This window comes from Rhea pennata, chromosome 22 (genome assembly GCF_028389875.1).
Source record: "Rhea pennata isolate bPtePen1 chromosome 22, bPtePen1.pri, whole genome shotgun sequence".
NCBI classification, from domain to species: domain Eukaryota; kingdom Metazoa; phylum Chordata; class Aves; order Rheiformes; family Rheidae; genus Rhea; species Rhea pennata.
Genome location: NC_084684.1, coordinates 356,291 through 370,990, shown reverse-complemented (window position 1 = coordinate 370,990; position 14,700 = coordinate 356,291). Strand labels below are relative to the sequence as shown.

The following is a 14,700-nucleotide window of genomic DNA, read 5'->3' as shown; positions in this document are numbered from 1 at the left end:
CCCAAAAGGCCGCACCCGAGCACCCACACCAGCACCACGGCCAGCTCAGTCGCAGATTGCCATCTAGTGGTAAACAGGGAAAAAAATACGTTAGAAAGCTCATTTTTCTCCGCAGATCTGGCTGGTTTTGCACCACAGAGGGTCCTGAGCGAGGGAGAGGGCGAAGGCTCATGGCGGAGCCCGGGTCCACCTCAGCTGGGTCGCCCAGCCGTGCTGCAAAGCCTGCGCAGTGGGAGAGCAGCCGGCAGCAGGGATATTCCTGGGGAAAGAGCGATTTTAAACACATCCCTCTGCTCTCAGGGGGGTCCTGCCCGCCCGCCGGCCTTGCTGCCTGGCGAGGCGCCATCGCAATGCCCGGGCCCGCTCACCCTAGGGAGTGTGTGTGTGTGTGTGCATGAGGGGGAAGTGGGACCCCCCAGGGACGTTTAGGCCGTCTAGGCAAGTCCCTGCGGCCCAGGGGGTGCCGCTCGCATCCTCGCAAGTCCCCTCATCCCTCATGGCGCAACGCGCCTCTCCCCTCCACCATCATGGCGGCCAGCGCGAGGCCCTTGGTGGGGGGCAGGGGAGAAGGGGAAGGAGGAAGGTATCACGTGATCGGCCCTTCCCGCTCGCGCATGCGCGGAGCCCCCTCCACGCTCCCCGCGGGCCCGGCTGGCGCGCGCATGCGCGGCGCGGCGGTGGGCGGTGCGGGGGGGGGCGACGCCGCTTCCGCCCGGCGCCAAGATGGCGGCGCCCTTTGTCTGGTCCGTGTCACGGTGAGCGCCGCGGGCGGCGATGTGAGGCCCCCGCCGGGCCCGGCATGGCAGGTAGCGGCGGCGGGGGCCGGGCAGCGGCGCTGGGCACCCGGGCAGCGGGACTGGGGCAGGGGGGAGGGGTCTGCAAGGCCCTCAGAGGAGGGGGTGTTGGGGGGGGTGCACCCCGCCTCAGGGGCAGGGACCCCCCCCCACCCCGGAAGAGTCCAGTCTGGGAGGAAACCCCTTTGTGTGGGGCACCCTGTTTTGGGGCAGGGAGGGCTCTTGGGGTCCCCCCCTACTGCCCTTCAGGTGCCACAGCACCCCCAGGCCTTGTGCTCTCCCTACAAGCCTTGTTCCCCCCCCCCCCCCCAGGCCTTGTCTCTCTCCCCCTCCCCCCAGGCCTTGTCACTCCCTCGTCTTGGTGACACCAGGCCAAGCAGGGTAGGCGCAATGTGTTGGGGACAACTCAGGGTGGGGGGGAGGAGAAGTGGCTGGGGGCAGCAGGGTGCCCCCTTCCAGGTGGTGGCTGGCTGCTGCAGGACTCGCGCCCCCACACACACACCCACACACACCTCTCTGGAGACACGGCAGCAGCCGGGTGGAGCCTGGCAGGACGAAAACACACGTCCCGGCGGCCTCGGCTTGGCCTGTCGCCTCTTGGTGTTGTAGGAGCTCTTTACCTTGGTGTCAGGGGCATCACTAGCAAAAGAGCAGAGCGAACGTCAAAGCATCCTGTGCTGACCCAAAGGAAAAGATGTTCTCCCGCTCCGGTGTCTGTGCCATCCTTCTCCGTGCAGCCCCGATCTGCGTCTGCTTTACGTACTCTGCGCAAGTTTTAGTTGTAACAGAGATGCTGCAGAAACGGGCAGTTTTTTTGGGGCGGAATTTAACAGCAGAGCGTCTCCAAGCGTAGTTTCAGTGCTGGCATAGTCTTTGAGCGAATTGTTTCTGTGACTTTGTAGAAGTCTCCCTGATGCTCGGCATAAACCTTCAGATTGCCACAGACTGACTTCCATCCCTTCCTGCTGGGGACGAAGGGAGCCCTGAATATATTTCTAAAGCAGTAGCCTGGAGATGTCCCAGTTTTGTGTGCCGAGGAGTGGGAACTAAAATCTTTACCTTAATTTTGACAGATCCCCATGCCTGGGAGCCCTGACTCTTCTGTTCTCCTTTTGGTACTTCCTGGCCTCAAAAGTGCTGCTGTTTATGCAGCTGAGAGACGCAAACGCCTGCTGGAGGGCCACGAGGGAGCACTAGGACCTGTGGACAAGAGGTGACAGGGGCTCTTGAGGGTTCCCACCGTTTTGCTGGGGTGATTTGGATCTGCTGCTAGGTCCTGGCACGGCCCAGTGACCTCTTGGCAGCCCCGTCCGGCTCAGCCGAGCGCTTGGATTCCCTGCCGGCAGCCTCGTCGGCTCAGCCCCGCTGTAGCTCGTGTGATGCGGTGCTGGCGCAGGGGCTGCGGAGCGTGAGCTGCGATTTCTCTTCCAGGAATGTATCGGTATCCCAAAAAGCTAAAGAGAGGGAGAGAGTCTCCAAGGTATCTCCTCGCACTGGTGGGGGTCAGGAGCATCTGTGCTCTTCTGTCTCTCCTTCATTTCATTTCCATTCAATTTGTTTTCTTTCTGGCCTATCACGGTTTCTGAATTTTCAGAAAACCGCTTTCACCCTGCAGTGGAATATGAGCTCACCTTCCAGTTTCACTGCAGACCACAGGCTTCAGAGCCCTCCTCTGTTTCATTCATCCTTCTGTTCTGTGTCCAGGGACTTTTTTAAACATGGAAACAGTTAGAAAGTCCTAGATATAGCAGGAGGCAGCTCAGTTGAAACTCCTTGTCCAGTAATCAATAAGAATCCTGTAGCACCTGTTGTGTTAGGATGCAGGGGTGGGATAGGGACTAATACTGAAACTGTGATAACGCAATAATATATGTTAGCGGCATGCCTGTACCTTGAATGCTTTGCATCAGCTCTCCTGTCTTAACTGAAAATATTGCAGAATCAGGCAATGTGTTCCTGGAAACGAGAGCAGGCAGCTCTTTGCAGAGACTGAAAGGATTAGGGCCGATTTGTTCCTTGAGCTGATGCAAGAAGGGAGACGACAGTAGGCAGAAAATAAATCACCTATTTCTTTTTATCTGTTCAGTGTAAGAGCGGACAGGTGGCTGGTGACAGCATTAAAAGGCATATTTAAACCCCCCTTTTTTCAAATCACTGTAGGATTTTGTTTCTTTTTTTTTTTAATAGAAATCATTTCGATGAGAAGTAGCAGAGCTGATACAGTGGTGATGGCCTGAGGATAGAGCGAAGCAAGGTTTGTACGAGGAGGTTAATATCTTTAAGGGGACCAGCTTTTGTAGGTGGAAAAGCGAGGGAGCTTATAGACTCTTAGTGCCTTTACTGGGTCAGTGGTGAGAACAGTCTCGCTGGTAACTCCCAGGCAGCAAAAAGAAATAACCTGAGAAGGATTTGAAACCTACTGCTTAGAGGGATGAGCAGTCTCCTGTTGCTCAGGCAGATGTGCAGGTGTCTTTTGTTCCCTTGGCCTTCCGACTTCGGCTCATGTCCTGCCAAACTGACGCCTTCCCCCCTGCCTGAAAGCAAACGCGGCACCCTTAGAGACCCATAACTCATTGGGCAAACCAGGCGGAACCCTAACTGCCGTGTTTATCTCTGTGAGCGCGTGCCGCAAATGTGGGTGCTCTAGTACCAAAGCTTTCCATCACCGAGACTGATCCGTTAATAAAAGACTTGACAGCCCTGTCAGAAAGAGATTGAGAGGGAAAACAGCACCGAAGCGCTTCTGACAAGGCAAGATTGGAAGGCGTCTGATTCTGGGTTCTCGGCATCAGACCTCAGGAGTCTGGAGACGGAACTGACTTGCCTTTTAGTCCCGATCGCGCTGTGATGGGCGCTATAAAACGCCAGGGAGGATGGCAGAGAGACTGGCACGGTTCTTGCCTGACGCTGGGAGAGTGAGTTTGCATTTTGAGACGGAGCTTTTCATCGAATTTCTCCCAGGGTGGCTACGTAGCGTCTGATTTATTTTAATGCTGGGAAGGCGGAGGGCAAGTTCAGAGAGCCGTGACCACCTCTTTTGCAGGCTCGGTTATCAGGATATCTCCTCTCCTCACAGCGCAGCAGAGGGGTGAGATTGGGCACCGCTCCTATCTTATCTTTGTTTTTCAGAGCAAGGGGGCAGCTCAGACAGACATCCTCAGATGCTGCTGCCGCACCGTTACCTGAAATAGCTGATAAAGGTGGTTTATGCTAACGTGAGATACTTCAGTTAGGAGTCCGGCGTAGCAGCGGTTCCCATTCGATAAGGGAAAGAAACGGCTCAGAGCACCAGAGGTGCAAACTGCCTCTGCCCAAGTGGTGGGGGAAACTGGGGTGGCGTTTCAGGTGCGCTATGGTTTTTGGCAGTTGTTGCAAGTGGCATCAGAGTTTGTCTGCTGTGTGTTTTTTGTTTGTTTGTTTTGTTTTGTTTTGTCTTTTTGAAGCTGTTTTCCAAATTGGTGCAGCTGTATAGCACGATAGCTTTAGAGAAAGGAAAATCCTTCAGGGAAAACTCCCCTCCAACCTCTGATAGGCAGTTTGGACCGAAGCAGAGCTGAGAGACCTGCGATCTGCTTCCCCTCCTGTGCCCTGTAGGTGAGGGGAGATGACTCATTAGACCTCCTCCTGCCTCTGTCTCTTTACCTACAAATAAAAGGCCGCTTATCTTTCTCTCCTGATGCCTGAGGGTTATTAGGCTGCCTAGTTCAGCAGGGCTCCATCCTTTCTGATCCCGAGCTCTGGGTGTTTTAAGGCGCGCTCTGCTGCGGGGTTGGGCTCAGAGCGGTTAGCCCGCGAAGGCAGTCTCCCCACCCGCTGTGGGCCGCTGGGTGCTAAGTGCTAGTTTAAAAGCGCCGTGTCACGGGCCATTGCGGCCTTCGCCTGATGCGTTCGTGCACTCGGCTGAAGCTGCACCCAACCGACGGAAGAAACTGCACAGAACACGCAGCTTTTCCGGAGGCGGACGGGAAGAGCTGCGTTTCTTGGGGCTTTATCTTGCGCGCTCCCTTTACAAAGCTCGGGCACCTTACCAGCGCGAGTCTGATCAGAGCGATAAAAATCATAATTCACGTGCAAAGCACCTTCTGCAAATTACCTAAAATAGCCTTTTAGTGCATCACGATTTCTCTGGTCCTGCTGTGCAGTGCTTTGCCAGCACGGAAGGCAGTGTAGTTCGTCCTGCTGGAAAGATCCTCTTTTTCGCTTTTCCCCCCAGCGGCGCTGAGTTCCCCTTGCAAACCCTACAGGGTCATACAGCATCTGGGGGCTTGATACAAATATTGATTGATTTTTTTTTTGGGGGGGTGGTTCTCGAGGGATATAATTTGGGGTGGGCTCTGGGTGTTTGGTTCAAGAGCATCTATGTTTTAGAGAGGTGAGGGGACAGTCTTGGCAGCAAGCTCGTGGTACAGACGAGCAGCATCTCTTGAAGGCTGTTTGGGAGAAAATGTTAGGAGTTGCCCGCGGGGACGGGCCAGAGCAGTTTTGAGTACTCGGGAGCCAATAAACTCCCCACAGAGAAGCAGGTTATTCCCTAACCATCAGCTTTCAGTGCCTGTGTATGTTGTTGCATCAGAAACCTTGGGAGATGCCTGGAAGAAGCAGTGGTTTGAGATCTGCCTTGCTTTAGAGGTTGGCAGAGGGAAAATCCAGAGATTTGGGAAGTCAACGTTCAGCTGCAGAAACATCGCCAAAGTACGAATATGTGCCAGTGTAGCAATGCAACAGAAAAATGAAGGGCCTTTCCTGGCCTGCCAAGTCCCTAGTCCAAGGCAGTCTGAGGTGCGATGCCTTGAGAGCCAGGAGGAAACTAACCCTGCGGTGGATCTACGGGGGATTTCCTTGACATTAAAAAAAAAAAAAAAAAGAAAGAGGAATATCATGTTTTCAAACCTCGGCCCTGTGATGTCACCTCTACTGGTGGAAATTTCCAGCCTTTGTAACGAGAGCACTGGACTGACGGGGATTGGCAGAAAATTTTGGCTCTACAGCAGCAGAAGGCCGAAGTGCGCCAAGCTAATTATTCACAACCTCGAGGCAGCAACGATCCTGTTTGCTAGGCATTGGAGAAGTCACAAGGTGAGCTCTGCCCGTTCAACCTTGCGCAAGAAAAAGCGCTTAGTTGTTTGTTTTTTTTTTTTTTAATAAATAAATAAAAGTTTAAACAGCTTCAGTTGCAAAGAGAGATTTGGGAAAAACATGGCGGAGATGGTTACAGACGTAATTCTTGGGGAAGCGCAGGGACTGTGTTCACCCGGTGTCTCCGTCTTCTCGTATTTGTCAGTGCGCTGGCTCGAACAGACCAGAAGATCCTGTTGCTGAATTTGCAGGACGAGCTGTTGTAAAATATCCTGTCTTCTCCAGTAGCATTCGAAACATCCCAGGCTGTGCTTGCAGCTTTCCCAGGTGTAATGAACAGGACTGAAGGCGCCGAGTCTCTTGCTCGTGTTTGTAACTTTGCGGTGAGGTTAATTCTTGGCGTTTTGGGGATCGCGAGCTTCCAGCTTGAAACAGTGAGGCTCCGCTGATGGGTTCGAAACTGCGTCTGATATGGACAGAAAACAGCGAGATGCTGTAAAACACATGCTGTTCTCTCCAGACTCGGCCCTGCTTTTATCCGCTTGTGGCAGCTCGTGGCAACTGCTTTTGGGCAGTGATTTTGCCTCAGTTTGGAGGAAAGCTGGCTCCGTCGGTCTCTAGCTGAGACCTTGGCCTGGGCTTTGGTTTTTCTGAGCTCTGGATTAACCACCTAACGCCTGATTCCGGAACTGGGAAGCTGCTCCTTCAGCTGCTTTGGCCCGGAGGGAAGAGAGCTTTCGGCGAGAGCCTTGCTACAACCCTTTGCGGACAGGAGGAGGCTCCCTCTGCCTGCGCCCCGAGCCGGCTGGGCCCGAGCTCCGGCAGAGCCGGAGGAAAGCAAGCCGGAAGGAGAAAGGAAGCCTGGAAAAGACCGCCTCGGACGAACCGGCCTGCCCTGTCTCGAGCTGAGGACGTGACCCTCCGGGTCCCTGCAAGGCACCTTGGGATGACGTCGGGATCGGAGGATGTCGCCTGCCGGCTGGCGTCGCTCTACAATCCCTCTACGCGGGGCTGCTGCCAAGTTTCGCTTGCGTTTGCGGACTGGTTTTGCGGGATTCCCCGCACCGTTTTTAAGCTGCTCGCCTTGTCCCGTCCCCCACACCCCCTGCCAAGCAAATTGACCCTGTGGCTGTGTTTGCTTGAGCTAAGCTCAGCGCAGGATGGGGTCGTGGCTCGATTCCCCTCGCCCGCTCGACGCCGCTTCAAGGGTGTCGGGAAAATCCTGCTTTCACTGCCCTTGGCATGGAGGCAAAGCCCTTTGGCTGCAGGGTTGGGGTTTTCCTCGTGCCTGCGTCCCTTCCTTCTGTTTTCTGCCTGTCTCCAGCCGTAAAGCCGGTGTTTATTCCCAGCTTGTGCTCCCAGGTGGCAAAGGAGCCCTGCGCGCGGATGCAGTCTGGAGAGCAGGTGTCTCTCGCCTGCAAACGTCCTTCCTTGGGGAGAGAAAGCCAGAGCGTGAGTCACAGGCTGTCTTTTCAAGGGGTTCAGTTTGGCCTTTTAAGGTCTTGAGCTCGATAAGAGACAGAAATCGCCAGGATTTGGGCGTCGGACACGCAGGAATATGAGCCCGTGCTGAGGTTTCTGTGTCCCTTGGCCGCTCTCGCGCAGCCGGCTTCCTGCGGTTTCGTGCTCCGGGTGGAGCACGAAGGACAGGGATTGCTGCAGCCCGCCTGCTACAGCGAAGCGTCACCAGATAATTCTACCTTTTAGCAGCTCAACCAGAGCAGCAGGGAGCAGCCCTGTGTTTTAACGTGGTTCCCTTAATCTGCCTTTAAAATCCCTTTTGGGAGCTCTCAAGCGTCCTCCCTTCGTTTTCAGGCCTCGACCCAAGAAACCAGATGTCTTTGGAAAGAGAATAAGATAAAATAACGGAGCAGCCATTACGCCAAGGCTGCTCTAACGCTGGTCTGGCGGTTCCCTCGATCTGTCCAGCTTTCGGGCAGCTTCTGTTTTTTGGTGCATTGATCTAGAGACACTGAAGCAGCCCGGACGTTATGCTCACCAGTTTTCTTTTCTCCCCGCAGCCATGGATTTCCCCCAGCACAGCAAGCAAGTCCTGGAGCAGCTGAACCAGCAGCGGCAGCTGGGTTTGCTGTGCGACTGCACCTTCGTGGTGGACGGCATCGACTTCAAGGCCCACAAAGCCGTGCTGGCGGCCTGCAGCGAGTACTTCAGGATGCTCTTTGTCGACCAGAAGGATGTGGTGCACCTCGACATCAGCAACGCGGCAGGTGGGCCGGGGAGCGGCTTGCGGCAGAGCTTGCGCCCTCCCGTTTCGCTACCCTCTGCCGTGCCGGATGGAGCCGGCGTCAGCCGCTTAAGCGAAAAAATCACGGTTTGGTGCCATGTAGAGAGAAAAGTCGGGGGAGGCCTGTTATTTAGTGCGCCTTGAGCTTCTGAAAGGCGCTCAGCCGCCTCGGCGGTAATGGCGAGGGCTTCTCTCTGATCGCTTGGTGCCTGTGGTGTCCCTTGCAGGCCTGGGCCAGGTCCTGGAGTTCATGTACACCGCCAAGCTGAGCCTGAACCCTGACAATGTGGAAGACGTGCTTGCCGTGGCCGGCTTCCTGCAGATGCAGGAAATAGTCAGCGCTTGCAACGCGCTGAAGTCTCTCGCGGTGCCAGCAGAAAGCGCTGCGCGGAGCCAGGAGGGCCCTGCGGAGATCGGTACGCAGCCTTTGCGCGGCCGCGTTGAGCCGGGGATCCGGTTCTCCTCATCCAAGCGGCCGCGGGGAAGGCCTGGGGCTTGAAGTTGCCCTGCTAGACGGCGTGCAAAAGGCGGAGTGGTTTGCTGCTATGCCTCTTCCCTTGCAGGCACTGAGAAAGTGGCTGATGAAGACAAAACAGCAGCAGCAGAGGGACCAGGTGACTGTGATGAAGCAAAGCAAATGCCTCCCGGGCAGGAAGGGAAGGAGGAGACGCTCATGGCCATGACAGCGCGGCCTGAGGAGCAGACGGAGCAACTGGAGAGCAAAGCGATTGCCGCCGAAGGTCAGCGAGCAGGTGGCGACGTGCACGGATGCCGCTATCACTCTCCCGCATGCCCTGTCCCGCTTGCTGGCTCCGTCTGTGGAGCCGAGCAGCGTTTTCTGCCTGAGCGCCCCCAAGACGTTGCGTTGGTCTTTGGTGTAGATGATGCTGTCCGAGAGGTCCCGCCTGCCGAGTTTCCCAGCCGCCAGCCGTCGGCAGAGAGCGTGATCGGCAGCAGCCCGGTGGTGAAGGGCAGCGTCCCTCCGGGCGCCGAGCAAGGTGCCGGGTTGGGAGGTGCGTTCGTGCAGGACCGCGCCGGCGGCGACTTTGCCGTCTTTCCGTTTGCTTCATGGGAGGGGGGACGGGGCTGCAGCAAAGCTGGGCTATGGAAGAACACTTAATTTTTATCCGTGGGGCTTTTGCCCTGACGACACGGCCCCTCTCTGAGTCCGGGAGCCCATGGGAGCAGTTTTCCATGGGGCTGAGCTGACCCCGAGTGGAGGTCTCGGCACGTACGTGACGCCCGTGTCGTACAACACAGGTATGCAGAATACAGCACAGCGGCTATAATCCCGGTCACCTTAAACCTAGGGTTGGAATTAGGAAATACAGATGGATTTTGTGTTCCTGATGCTGCCTCTGATTTTTAGCATCTCCATTTTCTGAATGTCTGCAGAAATGGAGTTGGAAGGAAAGGAGGAAGACGAAGAGACGACAGGGGAGGAAGAGGAGGAAGCTAAAATCGTTGAGGAAGAGCAACCCAGGTTACAAAACGGTGAAAACGCTGAGGATAACGAATCAGGGAGCACAGACTCTGGGCAGGAGAATTCAGGCGAAACCCGGCTGCTGCGTTCGGGTACTTACAGCGACCGGACCGAGTCGAAAGCCTACGGCTCCGTCACGCATAAGTGCGAGGTGAGGCCGGCCGTGGCTTCGAGCGGGGCCTCTGGCATCGGCGAGGCTTTCCCGGACGCGTTTGCGCACGTGTCTCTCTCCGTCCGTAGGACTGTGGGAAGGAATTCACGCACACGGGGAACTTTAAGCGGCACATCCGCATTCACACCGGAGAGAAGCCCTTTTCCTGCAGGGAGTGTAACAAGGCCTTCTCTGACCCGGCTGCTTGCAAAGCCCATGAGAAGACGCACAGGTATGGATTGATAAGAGTTTGTGACAGTGACAGTAGCTGCCTGAGGGCTTAATGGTTTGAGCAAGAGGTCAGTAAATGGGTGAGCTCCTCTTGGGTTGATCTGCATGGGTCAGCAAGGTGCTCTTCATGGGTGTGGTGAACCCTGCTGCAGGCTTAGGCCTTGGAGACTTGGGGAGTGCGGCAGGGAGGAGAACTCAGCGTGCCGGTTCCCACGTGGACCCTCACGGAAGCGCGTCCCCCCTGTGTTGCCCCTCGCTTGACCACCCTGTCTTGTCTGCAGCCCACTGAAGCCCTACGGCTGCGAGGAGTGTGGGAAGAGCTACCGCCTCATCAGCCTGCTAAACCTCCACAAGAAGCGGCACACAGGGGAGGCCAAGTACCGCTGCGACGACTGCGGCAAGCTCTTCACCACCTCTGGCAACCTCAAGCGGCACCAGCTGGTGCACAGCGGCGAGAAGCCATACCAGTGCGACTACTGCGGGCGCTCCTTCTCCGACCCCACCTCCAAAATGCGGCACCTGGAGACCCACGACACCGACAAGGAGCACAAGTGTCCCCACTGTGACAAGAAATTCAACCAGGTGAGCCGGGAGGCCCGCAGAGCCGGGTCCATCGTGGCCCGGGCAGCAGGGAAAGCGGCGGGGGCTTCCCTCTCCCCTGGCCTTACAGAGGGGGATGGAGGATGGCGGGGAGCTCTCTGCATCCTGTATTTGCCTCCAGGTGGGGAACTTAAAGGCGCACCTGAAGATTCACATCGCAGACGGGCCCCTGAAGTGCCGGGAGTGCGGCAAGCAGTTCACCACTTCAGGTAGCCCGGGGTTGGTTGAGAGGCGCTGAGCTTCGATTGTCGGGGACAGGGCCATTCCTGAGGCTGGGGGAGGGATCTGGGCCACCCCACGTGCGGCGTAAACCTTGAGACCAAGCCAGACGCCGGCTTTGCCTTTCCCCGTCGGCGTCTGCGCCCGACTCCGGGCTCAAGGACGGGGCGAGACTCGCTGGCTGCCTGTGAGCCATAGCTAGAGCTGGGCTTCGCGGCGGGACGCTCGGCGCGGGAGGCTCGGAGCCCGGCGGTGCGGGCGCCCGCCTTGCTGAGAGACGCGCCTGCCTCGCAGGCAACCTGAAGCGTCACCTGCGGATCCACAGCGGGGAGAAGCCCTATGTGTGCGTCCACTGCCAGAGGCAGTTCGCCGACCCCGGGGCGCTGCAGCGGCACGTCCGCATCCACACGGGTAGGTGTGCGCGGGGCTAGAGGGCGGGGGTCTGGCCGCCCGCAGGGCACGAGGCGCTTTTGGGGCTGCGGTGCCTCCCTCCCTCTCTGGGAATCCTCCTGTGCTGGAGAGCGTCCGGTGCCGGCCCGGCTGAGTGGCTGCCGCTGTCTCGCCAGGAGAGAAGCCGTGCCAGTGCCTGATCTGCGGGAAGGCCTTCACCCAGGCGAGCTCCCTCATCGCCCACGTGCGCCAGCACACAGGCGAGAAGCCTTACGTGTGCGAGCGCTGCGGCAAGAGGTGAGCGTCCGCGGCATCCCATCGTCTCGTGTGCCACGGGGCCGGCGGCGGCGGCATCTGCCCCGGAGAGGGCGGCCGGCCACACCGGGGGAGGCGCGTGGGAGCGGCTCCTCCGCTGCGTCCCGCAGAGGTGTTTGGAGGGCCGCCCCACGCGGCGTTAACGCCGGGCGCCGCCTTTTTCCCCATCTGCCGTCTCGCGGCCCCCGCCAGGTTTGTGCAGTCAAGCCAGCTGGCCAACCACATCCGCCACCACGACAACATCCGACCCCACAAGTGCACCGTCTGCAACAAGGCCTTCGTCAATGTGGGCGACCTCTCCAAGCACATCATCATCCACACCGGTGGGTGCGGTGCCTCCTCCTCGTTGCAGGGCCGGGACCGGCCTCCTTGCCTGTCCCCTCGCCTCTCCTAACTGGCCCCCGTTCTCCCCCTAGGGGAGAAGCCGTTCCTGTGTGACAAGTGCGGTCGTGGGTTCAACCGTGTGGACAACCTGCGCTCTCACGTGAAGACGGTGCACCAGGGCAAGGCAGGCATCAAGATCCTGGAGCCGGAGGAAGGTGACGAGGTCAACATCGTCACCGTGGCCTCCGACGACATGGTGACGCTGGCCACCGAGGCGCTGGCTGCTACCGCCGTCACGCAGCTTACAGGTGAGCGCTGGGGTTCCCTGCCCTGCTCCTGCTGGGAGCCATCCCAAAATACGGCCTGGAGGCCCAGTGTCCTCTGTCTGGGCTCTTCGGCTTGGCCCGTTCTCCAACTCGAGGCTGGGAAAATGTCACGGCCTGCCTTGAGCCTGCTCCAAAAGCGTGACAGTCCAGATCCCGTCCTGCCACGCATCCTGCTCTCATGTCACCATCGTGGAGGCACCTCCACATCACCTCTCCCTCCTCTCCGCACCCCACAGTGGTCCCCGTGGCGGCGGCAGTGACAGCGGATGAGACTGAAGCACTTAAAGCGGAGATAACCAAAGCCGTGAAGCAGGTGCAAGAAGCAGGTGAGAAAGGGCCTCAACGGGGCACCTGGTGGTCCGGCTCGTGCTGCGCCGGCTGAGCCGGAGCCCTCTGTGAGGCAGGAGGGCAGCTCCCATGGCGTCTCCTCTTCCCTTGCAGACCCCAACACCCAGATCCTCTATGCCTGCGACTCGTGCGGCGAGAAATTCCTGGACGCCAACAGCCTGGCGCAGCACGTCCGCATCCACACGGCCCAGGCCCTCGTCATGTTCCAGGCCGACACGGACTTTTACCAGCAATACGGCGCTGCCACCACCTGGCAAGCGGAGCAGGTGATCCAGTCGGGAGAGCTGCTCTTCCGGGCCCGCGACGGCGCAGCCGAGGTGCCAGCGCCGTTGGCTGAGGCGCCGCCGCCGGCCGAGGCTCCGGCCGAGTGACCCGCGGGTCTCCCCCATCTCCTCCTCCTCTGCGCCCTCCGCCGGCCGGGGAGCCGCCTGGCCCTCCCTCTGCTTTGCCACCCGGGTTTATTTAAAGACAGCTCCTTGGAATGATGTAAAAAGTGTATTTCTGTAATGAGAGAGAGAGAGAAAAAACTAAAATTCGCTCTAAAGTTGTGTAATATCTAGAAGAAATAAATTGCGTTATTTTCTAAAGCTTATTTAAAACCTACGGCTGCCCCGCTGCCGTCTCTGTCGCACAGCGAGCCGGCACCGAGCCGCGCGTCCCGGCCCGCTGGGCGCTGGTTTGCATCTCCCACGGCTTGGCTCCAGGGGCTGCTCCGGTCTTTCTGAGCACAGGGAGTGTGTGAACGGGCTCTGCTCAAACCACCTTTTTTTTTTTTTTTTTTTTTTTCTTTCTGTTTGAGCTAAAATTTGGGGCAAGTTGCTACAGGATCCCAGCGTTGGCACTTGCTCCTCCCAGCTGGTTTCTGGCCCCTCCGTGCGCCAGGTTCCCCCGCAGCCCCCGGCATCCTTCCAGGTGCCTGGCACCCGCTGGGTCCTTGTCCTCGCTGCGCCCCGCAGGGTGGGTAGGGAGAGGACGGGAGGACTTGGAAGTAAGTGGGCACCATGGCCGGATGCGAAAGTGGATGCTGGGCACACAGTCGGCTATACAGCCAGCCACACAGGCAGGTGGGTGTACAGCTGGACACAGGGCCAGCTGGATATAGAGCTAGACTGGTGGACAGGTGCACTCACAATCAGCCTCAGGAACAGTTGGACGTACAACCAGACACATGGAGAGTTGGGCGTACAGTTGGGACTGACAACCAGACTCACAGACGGTCGGGTGTACGGCCAGCCTCATGAACAATTGGACGCGCAGCTAGACAGGTGGCTCTTCCTCCATCCTCACGGACAGTCGGATATACAGCTGAACACAGGGATGGTTAGATGGACAGCGAGCTGCATGGCCATTTGGCTGTGTGGCCATAGGGACAGCTGGATATACAGCCTGTTGGCTGTACAACCAGACACCCACACTCACTCTGTTGGCTGTACAGCCAGATGCATGGCCCCTTGGATGTTCAGCTGGACATACAGCCAGACACGCACTGTTGGATGTACAGGCAGACCCAAGTTCGGCGTACAGCTGGCCACGCATCCAGCCGGCCGCACAGACCGTCAGCCCCAAAGCTGCTGCGCCAGAGCCCTTTCCCTGCCAAGGGTGGGCCGGGGGAAGCGCCCCGAATCCTGCGCGCCCGGCTCCTGTCTTCCAGGTTTAAAGACAATTCAGCGTGCAAGTTGTTACATCGACTTTTGGAAAAAGAAATCGCTGCAGGACCATTGAAAGACCCGCTAAACACAGACCGGCAAAAGCATTAACAGAATAAAGAAGTTTTTTTTTTATTATTTTTTTTTTTTTATTTTTTTTTTAATTTTTTTTAAAGCATCAAAGGGATAAAGCTGGCATCTCGCCACGCAGCAGCCGAACCACCGGTTTGCTTCGCGCAGCTGCCTTCGCCCAGCTGCCAAGCTCCCTTCCCGGCAGGAATCTTCTCCCCGGCAAGTTTTGGCCCGGGATGCGAGCTGGGAAAAAACCTCTGGGAAGGACATCCAGGAACAACTGCTGCTGAGATCCAGCAACTAGATTTCTGGGTATCAACCCGAGACCTTCAACCCTGGTGGGCTGCAGCTGCTTTAGAGAAGAAGCAAACTCTTTCTTAATTTTTTTTTCCCCACTTTCCTTCTGTTTTGGGCATTCCTCCCCCCTCCCCCCCTTTTTTAGAAGTTGTTGTTTTGGTCTTTGTATCAAAATTAAAAGTG

The 14,700-nt window shown here is 57.6% G+C and overlaps 1 protein-coding gene across 4 annotated transcripts; it reads left to right on the top strand.

The window, feature by feature from the left end:
* The first annotated feature begins 675 nt into the window (after window positions 1-675).
* On the top strand, window positions 676-13,089 carry ZBTB17 (zinc finger and BTB domain containing 17). 4 transcript variants are annotated; one of them, XM_062593552.1, is made up of 17 exons: window positions 676-755; window positions 1,947-2,007; window positions 2,982-3,048; window positions 7,892-8,098; window positions 8,343-8,531; window positions 8,679-8,855; window positions 8,997-9,128; window positions 9,511-9,749; window positions 9,839-9,981; window positions 10,262-10,562; window positions 10,702-10,789; window positions 11,094-11,210; window positions 11,366-11,486; window positions 11,697-11,827; window positions 11,921-12,136; window positions 12,391-12,480; window positions 12,596-13,089. In XM_062593552.1, the coding sequence occupies exons 4-17, from the start codon at window positions 7,894-7,896 to the stop codon at window positions 12,871-12,873; spliced, it is 2,427 nt and encodes an 808-aa protein (XP_062449536.1). In that variant the 5' UTR covers window positions 676-755; window positions 1,947-2,007; window positions 2,982-3,048; window positions 7,892-7,893; the 3' UTR covers window positions 12,874-13,089. The 4 variants fall into 4 exon arrangements, with proteins under 4 accessions (XP_062449536.1, XP_062449535.1, XP_062449534.1 ...); XM_062593551.1 differs by having other exon boundaries at window positions 690-806; window positions 1,868-2,007; XM_062593550.1 differs by lacking the exon at window positions 2,982-3,048 and having other exon boundaries at window positions 690-806; window positions 1,868-2,007.
* The last annotated feature ends 1,611 nt before the right edge of the window (window positions 13,090-14,700 follow it).

Bases quoted from the DNA above. Each gene is read 5' to 3' on its own strand.
- ZBTB17 (XM_062593549.1), top strand. The intron at 9,982-10,261 runs GTATGGATTGAT...TCTTGTCTGCAG, and splicing joins GCCCATGAGAAGACGCACAG to CCCACTGAAGCCCTACGGCT. The intron at 11,828-11,920 runs GTGGGTGCGGTG...TTCTCCCCCTAG, and splicing joins GCACATCATCATCCACACCG to GGGAGAAGCCGTTCCTGTGT.